This window comes from Larimichthys crocea, chromosome XXII (genome assembly GCF_000972845.2).
Source record: "Larimichthys crocea isolate SSNF chromosome XXII, L_crocea_2.0, whole genome shotgun sequence".
In the NCBI taxonomy this organism is placed as follows: domain Eukaryota; kingdom Metazoa; phylum Chordata; class Actinopteri; family Sciaenidae; genus Larimichthys; species Larimichthys crocea.
In genome coordinates, this window is record NC_040032.1 from 18,147,962 (window position 1) to 18,166,835 (window position 18,874).

Below are 18,874 nucleotides of genomic sequence, written 5' to 3' on the forward strand. Positions count from 1 at the left end.
CAAACAAGGTCAACCTCCAGTGGATTTTTAAAATAAAGCCATGATTGGCCGATACTACAACAACCTTTTTGGTGTCCATTTATAGGCGAACATAAATAAATGAACGTAAAACACATATTAATTAATCATTAATAAAATTAATCAATAGTTAAAACACACTATCTTTTTACACAATTCAACTAGTATCCACAATATCACTGGTACTTAGAGCTGTCCACCACCAGCCTTCATTTAAAAATTTCACAATTTTAAGAATTGTTGCATAGGAGAAACTTTAAAAACTTTGTGAGACGGCTATATGAAATTCTTAATTCGTAACGCCTTCTTAGAAATTCTGCATTAAATTGAACACATTAAGTTGTTTCTTTCATTGTAAAACCTTGTTATTTGTAGATACTCTACATGTCTGAAGGGCGTCTCATCACCTAATATTTAGCAGCTAGATGTTTGAACACTGTTTCAACATTAATTTACCCGAAAATGATGCATCAACATTTTATTGATGCTAAACATGTAAAATACTACTAGTTATTGAGTTTGCATAAACTCTCTAACACCTGCCTGGCAAATTCTTAATTATGTGGGCCTTCCTGTAAGCGCGTGTTGGATACTACTATTGACTGGTTAAAACAACAAATTTAAATGTTGTACTTTATTTGCCTATAAGACGGAGAAGTGAGATCTGATCACAAGTGGTCACTGTAGATGCAGGTGTGAACTTCAGACACTCCAGACACGTTAATGCTAGATGTGAACAGGCTCTTTGTCTTAAAACCCACCTGGACATAAACTAACATGCATATAGACCCTGTTAGACTTCATAAGAATTAAATAGTAGACTGGTAGAGATTAAATTATTATCCTTATCTTATCCTAAATCCTCACCTCCTCCTGTGATGTTCCTCCTGTCTCAAGGCTTCACGTCTGTAGCCTGTTTTAGACCCCAAAGTCAACGTGACACACAAGCACTGATGAAACACAATTTGTTTTATTGTATTTAATTAATTTACTTAAATTATCATATGTAATTAAAATATGTAAAACATGACTTTGTCTTGCATTAAAAGAACTTTTGACACTTGAGTGAAATCTTGGTCTCCAGACTCAGTTTCATCTCCACCACAGAGATTGATCCAGAACATGCTTAGCGTAGCTTAGCATAAAGACTGTAAGCAGGGGGAAAGTGTTAGCCTCGTTCAGTCAAAACAGAAAAACTTCACCTTCAAACTACTCTGGTTTACATTTTTTTAAGGTACAAACCATCAGTTGACAGTAGAGTCACAAATATAACACAGTACAATATGTCCACTAAAGAAGCTAGAGGAAGTAGCATGCATGCACACACACACACAAACACACACGCACACACAAACACACACACACACACCATCTGCAGTATATTTATGATTCTGTGCGAGGTTTGATTTTGACAATACGAGTATAAAAAAACACACAAAAATCACAGCAACCAGCATCTGCAGGTCCTCTAATGTCCACTGGATGCTGGTGTGAGTATCTACAAACACAAGGTCAGTTTTAAGTCCAGCTCTCGGAAGATTACGTCACTTCCTCTAATGTGAGTCTGAGAGAGGATTTTAACAATAAATGTTCTGTCAGGGAGATATTAAGGCTGCAAAACTGTAGAAGTCTTCACAGGTCAGTCGCTGAGTCCAAATTACAGATACATGTCATGCTAACATTAGCCAGTGAGCTAATTTTAGCCAATCCATTCATTGTGTACAAAATGTACTAAATACTAGACATTCATGGCCGTTCAGAAGCTAGCAATAAAACCCCGGGAAACAGATTTAACCACCAAAATACAGTTTTCACATAAATAAATAAATGTAGAATAGAATAATGTAATGATTAACTTCCAATAGAAGTTAAAAGTCACATTTCTTTCATTCTTTTTCATTTTCAGAATAATTTAGGTGTGGTTCCTGCCTATTTAAAACAATCAGAAGAGTCAAATTTGTAAAGCACTTTGTTATATTAAAAATAAGAATATTATTATATTTAGAAAAGATTCAGCTCTATTTCATGAAGCTCTTTGGCAAAACGAAGAAAGAAAGACAAAAAATGCAACAATAAATACATTTATAACAAAAACATTGGATGTGTAATTCATTTTGTAAATGAGTATATTTTGAGTTTCCTATTGACTACCTGACGTCTTCATTCATTCATGCCATACAAAATACATAACACAATATACACAATAATACAATTCACTTCAAAGATATTTTTGTATTTATTTTCTGTTGAATATTTTAGTGTGTGTGTGTGTGTGTGTGTGTGTGTGTTCATGACTTACTCCCAATAATTTTAATTTTAGAAACTTATTTAAGGTAATTGTTGGCATATTTTTCTTTACCACCTAGCGTAATAAACAAATAGAGCTATGTTGCCTATATTTAAAAAACTTATTTCAAGATAGTTTAGCATAATAAAGAAAAACAAATAACACAAAACTAAGTTAATGCATGAAAGGTTTTAAGATTAAAACTAAACTTAAATTTGACATGTTTTTAAATTATGTTTATTGTTTGTTTGTTTTATTCAGTTTAGGTTTGTGTCAATGTTCCCCGGCTGTGTTTTCTTGTGGGATGTGTCTCACATGTGCAGTGGAGGTAAAAGCTTCATGAAGTGCAGTGGACGCTCCTGGAACCATCAGATGGTAAAAAAAAAAATGCTGGTCCAGGTGAGCAGCTCTGCCATGTTTAACAGTGTGTGTCATAAAGGATGAGGAACAGGCACGAACAGTCATGACCACCTGATAGGTGCGGTCATCACACCTGAATGACACCTCAGTGAGTGAGCAGAGTGTCTCATGACCTGTGCAGGTTGAAGGCAGCAGGTGTCTTGGTTAGTGTTCCCCCTGTCTACATATTGTTCCCTCAGAGGCTCTGCACCACCTCCTCTTTGTTCATGTTCCGACCGTTCACAACCACTCCACGCCCCGCGTAGATGACTGATGCCATCCCAGCATCCTTAGCCAGTGGGGACACCGGGCTTAGCCGCCCTCTTCCCATCGTCCCAGGGAGGAGGTCTCGGTCAGTGGAGGAGGGCCATGCTGGGGGTCGAAGCCTAGAGGTGACGCAGCGCGGGCTGGGGCTGATGGAGGAAAGCGTCTGCTGGCTACCATTCAGGAAAGATGAGTTGTTGGAGCCCTGTTGGCAGCGGTAGTTGTAGTACGCCTGCCAACCCTGACGCTTCCTCTTCCAACGACAGCGAAGGATGCGGATGAACGCCTAAAGACACAGTGACACAAAAGAAGTTAGTCAGCACAACGGCAACACAGTGATACCGAGAGCAACATCAACGCTGACATCAACATTAACGGCAACATCAAGTTCTGTATCTGTAGTGTCAGCAACAGTAATATCAGTAGTAGCATAAGCAGTATCTGCAGTATCAGTAGCGGAAGTACCAATAGTAGTAGAATTAGTAGTAACAATAGTAGTAGTAGTATCAGCAGTAGTAGTAGAAATAGTAGTATTTTAAATAGTAGTGTCAGTTGTATTAGTAGTAATATCAGCACTAGTAATATCGGTAGTAGCATCAATAGTAGTAGTAGTAGTAGTATCAATAGTAGTAGTAGTAGTAGTTTAAATAGTAGTGTCAGTAGTATTAGTAGTTGTATCAGTAGTATTAGTAGTTGTATTAATAGTATTAGCACTAGTAGTAGTAGTAGTAGTAGTTTAAATAGTAGTGTCAGTAGTATTAGTAGTTGTATCAGTAGTAGTATCAGCAGTAGTAGTTTAAATAGTAGTGTCAGTAGTATTATTATTAGTATCAGCACTAGTAATATCGGTAGTAGCATCAATAGTAGTAGTAGTAGTAGTATCAATAGTAGTTTAAATAGTAGTGTCAGTAGTATTAGTAGTTGTATTAGTAGTATCAGTAGTTGTATTAATAGTATTAGCACTAGTAGTAGTATTAGTAGTAGTTTAAATAGTAGTGTCAGTAGTATTAGTAGTTGTATCAGTAGTAGTATCAGCAGTAGTATAAGTAGTAGTATCAGTAGTAGTAGTTTAAATAGTAGTGTCAGTAGTAGTAGTAGTTGTATCAGTAGTAGTATCAGCACTAGTAGTAGTAGTAGTAGTAGTAGTAGTAGTATCAACAGTAGTAGTAGTAGTAGTTTAAATAGTAGTGTCAGTAGTATTAGTAGTAGTATCAGTAGTAGTATTAACAGTAGTAGTGTCAGTAGTAGTATCAATAGTAGTGTCAGTATTATTAGTAGTAGTATCAGTAGTAGTATCAGTAGTAGTATCAATAGTAGTTTCAGTAATATTAATAGTCGTATCAGTAGTAGTAGTATTAGTAGTAGTATCAGTAGTGGTGTCAGTAGTAGTATCAGTGGTATCAGTAGTAGTATCGGTAGTATAATTAGTACCTGTTTGAACTCTCGGCTGTAGCAGGGGTAGATGATCGGGTTCAGGCAGCTGTTGAAGTAACCCAACCAGAAAATGACTTTAAAGAAAGTTTCAGGAGGACGCAGGCTGCTGTTGAACGAACCTGAACACACACACACACACACACACACACGCACACACACACACACACACACACACACACACAATGGTGGACAGTAAATACCCACAATGCACTACATAGTAAATCAGAGGTGTACGACACAAAATGCCATCTAACAGCTGAATATTTGATGTTTGAATGTAAACACACTCATGCTGCTCTGATGTTCCACCACCAGGAGGCATCATTCACCACAGCGAGGTTACATAATGAGGCATTGGGCCAAACCGAAGATACTTGATTCTGATTGGCTGGAAGTTGTTAATCAGTGACCTCATCAGTTAACATTCAACAACATAAGTTTATATTTAAAGAGTTCAGGCTGGAAACATGAAGAAACTGAACTCAGACCAGGTTTGTTATATTGTCAGTCTATAAAATAACTTATGGTGTACAGCAGCGTGAGTTGAAGGTTAAACATTATCACAGTAAAAAGGAGATTTAGTCTACCAGTTTATGTTTCTTGGACTGACTCATGGTGTGGGTGCCGTTCCTATGAAAACAAACGTTTTTGGCCATTTGCTTAGTTACCACAAGAGAAAATCTGGTGTCCATCTGATCCAAACGGCTCTAATGTTGTTTTTATTCTGCTTTTCTTTCCTGTTAATAAACTCACAAATATTTAAGTGATCCCCAAGCTGCTCCGTAGAACAGAGTTTAAAGTAACAGAACATGAAGTAACATAATGAATCTACAGAAGCCCTAAAAGGAAAGTGAGAAAAATATTATCATGGGATTTATGTTTTTTAAATGTATTTTATTATTTTTTAAATTTATGTTTTGGTTTTCTTTTTCTTTATTTTCATCTTGTATTCATTTTTTTCATTTGTGGGAAATTTGGTTTTGCCAGGTTATATAATATAATATAATATAATATAATATAATATAATATAATATAATTGTAATGTCTCTGATTTCTCTGCTGTGAGGACAATAACAAGGACACATTCTATGAGACAGAAGGAAGAGATCAGCTGTGTGAACGTCTGCAAAAAACAGTTCAGATGTGTGAAGAACAAACCTAAACCACATGTACCCCTGTAACAATTTTCAGCATTTCCTCTCCTTGTTTCCTTTGTATCATATCCTGGCCTCCTCTCTCCTTGTCATTTCTCCTTCCCTCCTGTGTTCCTGTTTCTTCTCCTTGCCTGCTGTCTCCTTGTCCCTTCTTGCCACCTCTCCTTGTCTCCTTTCTACTTGTTTCCTTCCCTTGCCTCCTCCCTCTTGTCTTTTCTCATTTCCTTCTTCCGCCTTGTCCATCCTAGTTTCCTCTCCTTGCTTCCTCTCCCTTTGTCTCCTCTCCTGAGGATCACAGAGGTGGTGTCCTGTAGACGAGTCAGGTGATCTGCAGCATGTTGGAGGATTTTGTTGGATTTTGTTGGATCAGGTTTTTGATGTCGTTCGGATCAACACAGGCTCTTGAGAATGTGAGTTATTTCTCCCCAAACATGGACTTGTAAGGCCATCCTGCGCCTCAGGCTGCACTCTCTGACTATATATGAGGAATCTGACTGACCACCACGGGAAAAACATGTGACACCTGACCATGATGCAACACTGTCCCGTAAAAAACATGTATCTCCAAGTTTGGTGATTCTCCCTCCAAACACAGGAAGACGCTATTTTGGTTTTCGTTTAATGGTGTTTGGGGTTTCTGCCAAGTTCTTCGAGTTCCCAGGACAGTCCTCAGCCTCGCAGACTGCACTCTTCTTCTTCTTTGGTGGTTTTATCTAATGCACATTCAGATGCTACAGGGTTGAGTTTCCGGCTTTGTGCTCAAAATCCAGTCACAAAAACACTGATAGCAGACACATGATGCAGCTCTGTGACGCTCAGTACTAAACACCAGCGTGCTAACATGCTCACGATGCTTTACCGTCTTAGTTCAGTTTGTTAGCATTCTGCCAATTAGCAATAAACACAAAGTACAGCCAAGGCTGATGCTAATGTTTTTAAAATAATTTATAACTTTAAATTTATTTCCGGCTACAATCAGTAATAGAGACAATAAGACAATACGCTACATAAAGAATAAGTTACTCTAATAACAGCTGAAAACAAAACAACACAGTAACAAGAAGATGAAGCTGTAGCTGAGTTTTATTTACAGTTCTTACGTCCCTTTTTTAAAGTATTTACGATTGAATTGCATTGTTTGTTTATATATTCGGAGCTATAACTGCTGAATGCTGCTGGATCGTGACCTTTCTAGACCAGTGTATATTTATTGCCTCTTTAATTTATTTCAGGATTTATTAATATACTTAATTTTATGTCAGATTTATGGGGCTGTATTTACAGAATATAATATAACTTGCTCACATGCTGCACATTATCATTGTTTTTTTTACAAATCATCAATGATGATTTAGGAAGTTTTATTAAATTTTGTCGGTGGAATAACTGCTATATATTTATTTATTGGTAATGCTAATAATCATATTAAACCAAATACGTAGAAAAGAGTTGCATCAATGTGTTACCTCATCACACACGATTACAATCCATCTCAGTGTTTGTCAGAGTGTTCATAAGTATGCAGGAGTTTCACCTAAACAAACAAAGTCCTTTTTTCTTATTCAGGAGATTAAGAACATCTACATCTACAAGACCCGTCTGAGTGTCTGCAGCATCAGGCAGCTTTAAATGAAAACAAGTCTTCTGTAAAAGGAGGAGGTTCAGCCTGTCCTCGCTGCTGATATACTGAGGACGCAGTGCAGATCATGATTCAGCACAAAGCAAACACTGCATCACTGGGACGCTCGTAAAACTAAGGAGTGAAGTCAGTACAGAAGTGACAGTCAAGAGGAGATGACAGCCAGAACATCCTCATCATTATCTGTCTCATCTTAGAGTGCCACAGGAGATAAAACTGGTCCTGGAAGTGGTGCTCATATGGGACACTTCTGTTTTTTATTGACCTCTCCTGGTTTCTTCACAATTCTCCTGTATTTATAACAAATTATCGAACCATTTTTTTTTTCATTTTCACAAACTGGCTTTGTACACCGTGTCTAACCATCAAAATACATCAACATGGGCGTGCTTTTTGTGCTGGGCACAAACAAAATATTAACATATCGGATCAATTTTAGTATTTGTCTGGCCATGAGCCATGAGGGTTTAAACTGTAAAAAATGTGAGTTGACCTCTGTTTATGGAGGTCGCTTTGAGTTGTCGCCACACTGTGTTTAAGTCATTTAATGTTTTCCACTTTCATGGTACAAAATACTGTATATACAAATTTAAAAAGTAAATAGCCTTGCCTGTACTTTTTAAAAGCACCTGCCTTTTCTAATGTTTTCCAACAACGACCTTCCAGATTCTGTGTAACAAACAATCTGCCGCAGGTTATTTGTCTTCTCCAGGTCAAATAAATATCAGACAGGAGTAATTTCAAATAGTTTTTACTCTTAGTCTGACAAGTCCACAAATGTGTCCACAAATGGTTTCCTCCTCTGAGAGTTTTGATGAACCCAGATATTTGCCTCTGGACCAAAGCTGTGAACATCACCATGTTTAGGCTTTGTGGGTATGAACCTGGTGAATGTCTGAATTAACAATTTAAATCCTCTGATCACAGAAATGTTTCTCTGAGCATCAACAGATCAGTCTGCTTAATATTAAACCAGTTTATTCTCACTCTTATGAAATCTTCTGTGGTCCAAAGGTCACCTGTAGCCAGCTTCAATCAATGTTATTATGGCTCCTGTTCAAGGATTAGAGCTGACCGCAGGCAAAATTTCAACCACTGAAACCTTTTTAGGAAATCAGAGACTTGGACTCTTTTAGTTGAGTTCCTGAGGTGGAAATACCTGAAAACTATTTGTCAAAAGCACAAACATACATAGTTAAACTGTGAAGCTAAATGTCTGGTTAAAAAGCAGACTAACAGCACATCACTGTGCAAACAGTCAAACTATTTGCACTACAAAGAACACTAATTCAGTCCCCTCCATGTTTACTGTTGGGTTGTTGTTGGGGTGCCTGCCCTTTTCCAAACAGTTCTCAACAACAACTGAGATGGTTCTGTGTAACAAACCATCAGGAGCAGTTAGGTTACTACTCCTCTGATAGGCCTCGAAAGCCTGTCTCCTTGCAGAATGGTTCCTGGCTGTCTGAATCCATATTTGTCATTGGTATGCTGCAGCCCCAAAGAGGTAATGTCTTGCAGCACATAAAATAACACATGGACACGTTAACAAGATCACAAACTTGATTCTCATTGATGGAAGATTTAAAGTATCTGAACTAAGGAATGTGACACACCTGTTTAAGTTAATAAGAAATCATCTTTATGAGTTGAAACTTGGTTTCTTTTTAGGCCTTTAAACGGGCACAGACTTTCAGATCAGTCAGATCTCAGAGCAGTCTTTGTTGGTATTCATTGGCTTTGACACAGTCCACTCAGTTTTTACGAACATAAACAACTTCCCGTCCAACTCGACTAATCCGAACAGGCTCAGCTCTAATCTGTGATATCAACCGGGGGGAATGTCTGGCGACGCTCCACCGTCCATGTTGTGGGAAACCCATCACAGAAAATAAAAAAATAAGAAGTGTGTCATTTCTGGGCTTCGTCCGAGAAACACTGGCTGCTGGTTGGTCAGTGACATAGGGCCTGGAGCGTTGCTGTTCAGGCCAAATATTTTAAATATTAAGAAAAGAAAAAATGTGGTTTCTGAAAATGGTTTCTCACCATCACTTACTCTTAAACCGTTTTTTGAGGATGGATGGAAGGGATATTTGAAGTATTCTGAAGCGGACAGGAGGACCAGCATGAAGATGCTAAAGATGAATTGTTTGTGTTCGGAGACAGCAACAATACAGATTTTAGACTAAGTGCACACTATATTTAGAATATTTTCAGTGCTTTGTTTTGCTGTCAGACAGCCTATATATTGAAATACATATAATAAGTAAGTAAGATTTTGTACTGTATGTAACTTTGATTACTGTAACACCCTCCTGACAAGCCTCCCTACACAGTGAAACCCTTTCAGATGACTGATGATTCAAACTTTTGTTCCCTGTTGATGGAGCACGACCAGATCAAGAGCTTCCTTCTCTACCTTCAAAAAACTCCTGAAGACCCATCTCTTCAGAGAGTACCTCCTCTCCTAACACTACCAACAACTGGACACGCTAAATCTATCCCCATTCTCAAACTTTCACTTAAAAGTAGTACTTGTTGCGGTACTAACATGTCCTTCTTTTTTTTGTAAGTTGCTTCAGCTAAATGACTATATGTAATGTAATGTATGGTAACTTTTTTAATCAATAATTGAGTAACTGCCCTGTAAAAAATGTTTATTATTATTATTATTATTATTATTATTATTATTATTTAAATGCCACTGAAACAATGATCACATATAACCTAGATACATTTGAATATCTAACACTTAAATGCTCTGATTATTAAAGAAACAGAGAAATGTGTTCAAATATATTACAAAATAATTCATTACAGTCATTTTTTTCACTTTTTACTTCAAATATATGATGGCTCGGTGGTAAATTTGTGATTATTTGGCAATACATTTGTGACAATGGTTGTTCAGTCTGAGACAGCAGAAGGTTGTGGGACACTGATGGAAAAATTTCGAGCTCTGCTGAATCAGATTTTCCTCGACTTTCTCGACTTTCTGTGATAATGAAGCGTTTATCAGACAGACAGGTTTGTCATATTATCTGATGTTTGAAGCTGCTCTGTGATGGTCCAGAGAGTCTGAAGATACTGAATCAGAACCAGATGTGTGCAGATGTACTGTTTAAAATGAATACAGAAATGCAGAGGAATGTACTGTAAGACTGCTACTGATAACTGATACAACATGAAGTAAAGCTTTCAGGTGTTCAGATGAATTTGATCTGATTTATGAAAAAGACTTCAGCATGTTTGCACCGAGACATTTCACGATGAAATTCCATAAAACACATGCTGGTTGGTGGTTAAACATTAATAACTGAAAAACACTTCCAATGTAGCAGATTGTCTGTTTCTTTCTCGTGTTTTCATACATCTTTTAACTTAACATGCTTAATCATTTTTAAAAGGCTGAACAAGTATATGTACATTAATTTGTTAACATGTTAACATTACCTGCCAAACTATTTAACTTTTGACTCACTTTTATATTTAAATTTCTTCTGTCTTCGTGGTTCCTGCTTTTTCTTATCTTTAGACATGTTGGCATCTCAAAAATACTCCTATACAGGAGTTGAAATGAAAACCACCACGTGAGGGAACCCTAAGATCTGGTGTAATCCATCTGCCGTGGGGGTTATTCTGTATCTAGCTTCATTGAAAATTAAAATTAGCTGCTTTCATCTATTTTATTTAATCTTAAATTCAATATTTTAAGAGTTTAAGATTGTTGATCAGACAAAAACAAGTAGTTTATAGATTCTATGGAGCCTATACTCTATATGTCTATTTTTATGGACCAAACAAGTAATTCAAAAAAAGTCACAGGCATATGAATCAATGTCTTAAATATCAATGTTAGTACTAATTACAATTATAGGTTTGAAAATATGTAACGTACCAATGGGCAGAGCCAGGAAGAAAGGCAGCCAGCAGAGGATGAACATGCCCACCACAACGCCCAGCGTTTTGGCAGCTTTCTTCTCTCTGGAGAATTTTAGCAGTTTGACGGTGAGTGTGCTGCGTCCAGCCGAGGATCTGGATTTGGAGGTGGAGCATAAGTCCTGAATCTGCTGGTTCCTGCAGTGGATCCTCAAGGTGAGCTCATTGGAGTCCTCCTGACGCTCTTTCATCATGCCGGCCTCCAGGTTCTTGGTAGTGCGTTTGGCCACGATGTAGACTCGGCAGTACATGGCCAGGATGACGGCCAGGGGGATGTAGAAGGAGCCGAGCGACGAAAAGAGGGCATAGAAAGGTTCCTCCGTGATGAGACAAACCGTGTCATCCTGCAGGATGGACGTAAGAGTTTATCTTTTAGTTTCATCACAGTCAAAGAGCGTCTGTCAGACTTTTAGTGCAATTCAAGTTTGACAGAGCATCCACAATGCCCATTAGTAGCTATTCTGGAGCCCTAATGTACTCTTCCTCTGAAGTAGAGAGAAGAACTCAGACTCAGCTAGCTAAGTACAGGAAAGGAGGAAGTTGATCAAGGCTATCAGCTATTAGTCTGATTGGACATTATGATGAACAATCAAGATTGAAAGTTTATTCTTAACCTAAAAGTAGCAATCTCACCGTAAGGTCCATTGGGTAGCTTCTAAGTAGCTGTCAATCATGTCACACAATCGACTTTGATTAATGATTATAAATTAATCTGCCGATTTAATTATTTTCTCTATTAATTGTTGAAAATCTTAGAGAATAATAAAAAGCACTCAAATTTTCTGACATCTTTAAGTCTTGTTTTGTCCAAACATTTCTTATGAACACCTTTACATTTACAGGAATCTTTCCTTAGTGAACACCAAAAAACCTTTGACTAGTAAAGGGACTCTTGAATAGAGGAGACACTTGTAGAAAATATAATCGATATGATAATGGACTCCTGATCGTCACTGTTTGAGGTATAAAGGACAGATGAATAACAGATTTGGCTCAGTGGTGCGTGATGGTTAGTTTTAGTACCTTTGACGGCGCCTGCTTCCAGCCCAGCAGCGGGCCGATAGAGATGACGATGGCAAGGATCCAGACGCCCAGCATGGCGAGCAGCGCCCGCTTCTCTGTGACGATCATCGGGTACTGCAGAGGATAGCGTACACCGATGTAACGATCGATGGAGATGACGCACAGAGACATGATGGATGCCGTGCAGCACAGGACGTCCACCGCCGCCCAGATGTCACAGAAGATCCGACCAAACACCCAGTAATCCAAAACCTGCAGAGACAGGGAGTAAATCCACTTGTTGAATGGTTCAAGTACTGCACTACTACTACACTACCGAATGTTCGATTAATTAAATGTGGCTGTTTTCATTATTTCAAATTAGGCCTCATTTCAAGTGTGTCCTCTCTTAAAGTCCTCTTAAACTCACTCAAAAGGATAAACAATTTTATGAACTCTTTGATTTCTTCTTTTTCTCTTCTGTTAACTATAGAAAAGCAGCTATTGTTACGGAATTTTCTTTCCTTAGGTCACACGAGTTCACGTGTGGGCCTTGAAGTCCACGACAGTATTAGTTGTTGTTGTTAGTTGTTGGCTTTGGTTGGGAACAGTAGGTGCCAGTCTATCTCAACACTGTGGTGACCAGGGTCCAGTGCCTTCCTAGACATAATAGACAGCTTGCCGTTGACGTCCCAATCTGCGTAAACAGACATCTGTGTCTCCAGATTAGAATATGCTGACAATAACACCTGCATGAATAAAAACATTCTCTTTGACTAATTCTGGGCGTATAGTATTTGTGGTGTTATCTTTAAAGTCTATCCACCTGGATGAGTTGGACAGAATGTGAGACCGACTCAGGCACTTCTGATGAACTTAGAGAGTGTTTCTAATTCTCCGTGGCCAAGCATCAATAAATAATACAGCATAAGACATCAGAGGCTCCTGAACACTTTCTTCCTTCCTGACCTCACTATTGACCTTTGACTTCAGCAATTTCTCCACAACAGCGATTATATCTCTCTACATAGGTTGAGGTTGCAGTAGACTAAACATGATACTCCAGATGTTCTACCCGAGGTTTTTCAGCTCCTCTTGGGAGATCCAGCTAACTCATTTCAACGGGAGGAAGCTTCGTCTCAACCCAAGCTTCCTGAGGTCAGATCTCGTTCTTTCGGTAACTACCCAAACATCACAACCATCGGTGAGGGTTGGACTCAACTTCCTCTGAACCAAAAACACTACTATGTCTGTATTAATGCTGACACCGTACTAATCCATCTGTCTCCATCTCACGCTCCATTCTACAGTCACTGCTGTAACTGTCTTTTGTCCTGCACACACTCACTTGAAATCTGGCAGAGAAAATGCATTTTCCAAGAAAAATCGAGCGACTGATTTCCAAGTATTTACCTAATTTTATATTAGCACTGTGTGTATGTTTTGATGTGTCACTTTAGATGGACAATAACGTTTTTTTCTACTTTCGTGTGACGTGGATCAAACCAGCTCTGAAGGTGGTGTTTGTATGTAGTGGACCAGAGATGGACGTGCAGATAGGCGGTGGGGTTTGTTGAGTCCAAGCCTTTTTAAAATGATTTTAACTCAACAGGGATGAAGAAGATGAATCAATAAGTTAGTTTGTGCTATTGTGGCTGTAAAATGTGATCAGATCAAGTGTATATTTACAAAAAAAAAATAAAGTTTACCAGGTTGAACATTAAATATATTCCTATCATTGTATTGTATTCAGTTGAATATATGTCAAAAAGGATGTTATTATTTACATTTTACACAGCCTCCAAACTTCTTTTGTTGTATTCTTATCACTAAATTTTTAGAAATATCAGATAGATACTACAGATTTTTTTTTGTTTGTTTGTTTTTTGTGGTATTATTGGTCACAATAATAAAGCTTGCACATCCTACTATCTGCACTAAATATTAAATGTGGGTTTTTATTTAAATTTTGGCTTTTTGGTAACCAGATTTTGGGTTAATAATGACATTTAGTTATTAGTTAGATAAATAGTTTAGTAGTTTAAAAGACTGAATCAATATGAATTATCTTTTTTTTGATTTCCCTTTTTACATTATACATTTTGTTTTCAATTTATTAATAGTTTAATCGAGACTATGTAAAATCTCCATCCTAGGGTCCAACCTGTCTCTTCAAATATGTATTATATTCAGCTTACAGAGAAAGACACTTAGCAAATATTGAATTTAATTTATTTGTAATTTAATATATCTTTGATAATTACTGGATCAATCATTTGCTTCTGTCTTTCTTTCCTTTACTCGTGTCAAACCTTTAAAATCTCCACTTAATACTTATTAAATACTTAATAACTGATCAATAATCGATCCACTGACCTCCAGCGTGGCGGACACCGGCAGCACGGTGGTTCCCAGCAGCAGGTCCGCGATGGCCAGGTTGATGATGAAGTAGTTGGTCGGGATCCGCAGATGTCGGTTACAAACCACCGACAGGATGACCAAGATGTTCCCCACGATGGCGAACATGATGAAGGAGGCCAGCACCATACCCACCGGCACCGCCCGGCTCAGGTCCAGCGTAGCGGTGCCATGGTGGCCGCGGTGCTGCGAGCTGTCGGTACGGTTGATGGAGGAGTTGGAGTCCGACAGTGGCGGCTGCGTCCCGGCGTAAAGATCCTCGGAGGAGCCGTTAGTCCACAAACTCATGATGAAGGGAGAGTGAAGCGGTTTAGTTAAATACTTTTATTTTATTTTTGACACATTCAGGCGAGAATTTTTTTTTCCCCCACAATGTTTCTCTTTCCTATCTTAAAGTATCAGTCAAATCCGAGTATTTTCCAGTGAAAATCCATAAATAGTGATAACGTCTTTGATTAAATCCCATGGCTGAGAGGAGCGCTCGAGTCGGGCAGCAGCAGGTGGAGGTGCGGGTCAGCTCGCTCTCTCCGGGCGGTCAGACAGCCTCCTGCCGGCCATTGGAGCTCCTCCTCGGGGTTAAACTGCTTATTCAGTAGCGGGTCAGATATCTCTGTGTCCTTTTATGGTCCAAGTGTTTAATGTGGGAAAGTTTTGACCGGAGGAAAAAAGAGAAAGAGAGAGAGAGAGACAGAGACACAAACTGCAACATCTTTCTCTCACGGTGGTAGAGAGACACTGACATACTCTGCCTCCCTCTCTGTAAAAAAAACTACTTTATTGAACAGACTTCAGTAGCAGTATGGTCAACGCAGGTTGGACTATATGGAGGCCCTGAGGTGCAAAAAAAAAAAAAAAAAAAACACTATTGGACCACTTCAGTCAGTCATCACATCAATGTTAACAACACAAAACAATATCTCATGAAAGAAAAACAAAGTTTCAGAAATCACTTTAACATAATGTGAAAGTTTTCTGTTTTGTTTAAATTCTTGTGTTTTGCACCTTAAAGGTTCAGTGTATCACTAGAACTAGATTTGACCAAGAGCCAAAAAAAAACAAACAACAACAACATTTCAACTGTTTAAAATGTTTTCAGCTAATCATCTTAAGCAGCAAAAACATACAGATGTTCTTCACAAAATGTTGACTTTTCTAGTCATTCTCTTAACTGTGAAAGTATGGAGGCCCTGAGGTGCAAAAAAATAAGTAATTCTGGTACAAAACACACCAACGTTAGCAACACAAAACAATATGTCATGAAAGAAAAACAAAGTTTCAGAAATTACTTTAACATAATGTGAAAGTTTTCTGTTTTGTTTAAACTCTTGTGTTTTGCACCTCAAGGCCACCGTACCTTAAAGATTAAGTGTATTACTAGAAATGGCACATAAATGTGTTCTTGTTGCTGATAAAAAACATCTTAAATGTTTGAAGTTAAAACCAAAGTATAGAATTTGCCCCAAGAGCAAAAAAAAACAACAACAACATTTCAGCTGTTTAAAATGTTTTCAACTAATCATTTTAAGCAGCAAAAACATACAGATGTTCTTCACAAAATGTTGACTTTTCTAGTCATTCTCTTAACTGTAAAAATATGGCAGCCTGGAGGTGCAAAACAAATATAAATTTAACATTATGTTGATGTGATTTCTGAAATTGTGTTCTTCTTTTGGAAAAAGTGTATTGTTTCTGGTGTCTCCAAAAAAATCTGGGTTTTCTAGGTATGTTACAAAGATAGTATATATGGTGATCCAGAGGTAGACAAACACAACATTTCTCAAATCAGAACTTTGTTACAAAAAAAATTAGACCATTTAAAATATTGTAGTGTCACTTTCATTGTTTTGATTTCATGGTTTAAGTTTTATTAATGATTATCTAATGTGATTAAGCTTTCTGATTTGTTGTGATTTTCTTTTTTGTTTGTTTTTTTGTTTGTTTATTTATTATTATTGTGTTTTGCACCTCCAGGCTACTGTACTTACAATGATTAGAAGCAGCCAGCTAATATTACTTATTAGTCCAACACCAAGAAGCCCAGGTCGGTGTCTGTCTTTCAGCCTTATAAATCACAAAGCTCTCACCAATGATTAAAAGTCAATCCCAGATTTACTCTTGTCTGGCAGCTTCTCTCTCCTTCTCTCATCTTAGCTTACTGTCAGTTTCCTCTACACCTCTACCATTATGTCCACAGAGGCTGATCAGCCTGGTAACAGTGCCTGCTTGCCCAGCTCCTGTTCTGGCACGACATAGGCTTTGCTCCCGCTATACATAACTCTCTGTCCTCCTCTTCCCAGTGGTCCAAAACACCTGTGTTACAAACACTAGCACACGGTGCAAGGTAGCCCAGCTAATAACCAGGGCCAAAATAAACAAGCATTTTTAAAGTTGTTTGCTTGTCATCTTGTGGACACAGACTTTTTATAAATCACTACCATGATGTAGTAATTTTGCTTCCTTTTAATCAATTTATTCAATGAAATCACAACAAACTATGTTTATTTTGGGTTTATAGCCCTATGAATAACTCACGCAAATGAACACAAATGGTCAAATTGACTCCACTTGGCATCATCGTTAAGAGAGTTTAGAAAGTGCACTATAAATTTTGCAGATATACCGTAAACGATCTGTAAACAGTGTCATCACATGAGGGTGGAAGGGGGTGAAATACTGCCCTCTATTTTTGGAACATTAAATATTGGTCTTTTAAGTGTATAACTGGCTTCATGTGGAAGTATTTGAGAGTGAAGCAACTTTAGTTGAAGGGAAAGCAGTTGTTTTAAGAAATTAATTAAAACTTTTTTTTCTTTTTTAAAGTAAACTGTAATATGCTTCTCAGCTTGCACTGGAGTTATGTCATGTGATTGGGACCTCAGATTTTTGAATTGAAAAATTACTTTTTAAACATTTATGTCTTCATTAAGAACAAATGGGCCTGGAGCTGAAAAGTGATTATAAAAGTTAAAATATTTAAGGGTTTCTTGGTTTGAGAGTTTCAACACCAAACTCTTCAAAGTGTTTCCAGAATGACGTTCACTTACTGCGTTACTGTTAAATTTAAATCCATCCTTCTGTTCATGGTAACAGGAACACGACACCAAGTTAATGTCCAGCGTAGTTGGGATTCAGGGGAACGAATGAGAGATGGAGAAAAGTAAATGATCATCAGACACCAACCAGTTGCTGTTTTTACTCCTTCTATATGTGACTGTGTGTTTAATCGTTGCCTGCCAAGGTCAACCAGTTTCAGGTGATATAAGTAGCGCGCTGGGAGTGTGCGTGTTAGATCTATTTTCAGACCAGTTATAGATATTTAGACTATGCCGCTGGCAGCAGAGCAACAATAACCTTGATGTACTGTTGTGTTGAAAGAAGGGGAGCCAATCAGAGTGCAGATCTTCAGGTGGGTGGAGAAAAAGTCCCACTGATATTCAAAGCTGGAGTCATCATTTTTAGCAACTTGACCACCTCCCCCCATCTCCCTACACATCCTCACCTGTCTTACCCCCCTTTACCCTGTCTTAGTTCTCCCGTGTCCAGCTTCATGATAGGAATTGTATTCTGGATCTCATCCCCTCTCAAGGTCTGCCAGCTTTCTCCTCTCTCATCACAAGTATCATTAACTCCAAGGCGCTCTCTGGCTCAGTCCCAAAATACTGTTGTTGCTAGAGGTTAGGCTCGTTTCTATGGTGACAGGAGACTCTAACAAAAGACTTATAGTTCTGTGAGGCTAGATTATATCTTAAAATCAGCATATATATCATATCATAATATGATAACATGTATTTACCATGTTCATCAACTTAACTTAGCATATCAACATGCTAACATTGGCTAATTAGCAGTAAACACAAAGTGCATCTGAGGTTGATGGGAATGTCATTAATTCTGCAGGTATTTGGTCACAAACCACATATCGGACAAATTCAAATGTTGACCTTATGATGGTGCTAGATGAATAGTCAGAGGATCAATAAAGTTATTAGAATTCATCCTGACAGGAACATTAAGGTCTGAACTGCATTTCATTACAATACATCCAACAGTCTTTATATGGAGGACAGGCTGACAGAAACATCCAGATAGCCACGATGCTAACATAGGTAAAACATCAGTACATAATAGAAACAAAAGAGGTTTTTATTGTGAGGATAATGAATACAGTTCCATTCAATCAAAGTCAATATTTATAGATTTATAGTTTATAGTCTTTACAATATTAGACTTAATAGTCTAATCTAATTATATATTTGTACTTTATTTAACTAATATTGTCATTCTTTTTCTTTTTGCCTAATTCGTCATTGAGGAGGGATCCTT

At 37.8% G+C, this 18,874-nt stretch overlaps 1 protein-coding gene across 3 annotated transcripts; it reads right to left on the reverse strand.

Moving 5' to 3' along the window:
- Positions 1-13: 13 nt before the first annotated feature.
- Positions 14-17,740, reverse strand: LOC104935312 (alpha-1B adrenergic receptor). 3 transcript variants are annotated; one of them, XM_010751133.3, is made up of 6 exons: positions 17,596-17,733; positions 14,510-15,168; positions 12,155-12,406; positions 11,091-11,475; positions 4,400-4,521; positions 14-3,254 (listed from the first exon to the last, which is right to left on the reverse strand). In XM_010751133.3, exons 2-6 carry the CDS (start codon positions 14,837-14,839, stop codon positions 2,901-2,903), a joined length of 1,443 nt encoding a protein of 480 aa, XP_010749435.1. In that variant the 5' UTR covers positions 14,840-15,168; positions 17,596-17,733; the 3' UTR covers positions 14-2,900. The 3 variants fall into 3 exon arrangements, with proteins under 3 accessions (XP_010749435.1, XP_019124940.1, XP_019124942.1); XM_019269395.2 differs by having other exon boundaries at positions 14,510-15,382; XM_019269397.2 differs by having other exon boundaries at positions 3,221-3,254; positions 4,400-4,448; positions 14,510-15,382; positions 17,596-17,740.
- Between the last annotated feature and the right edge of the window lie 1,134 nt (positions 17,741-18,874).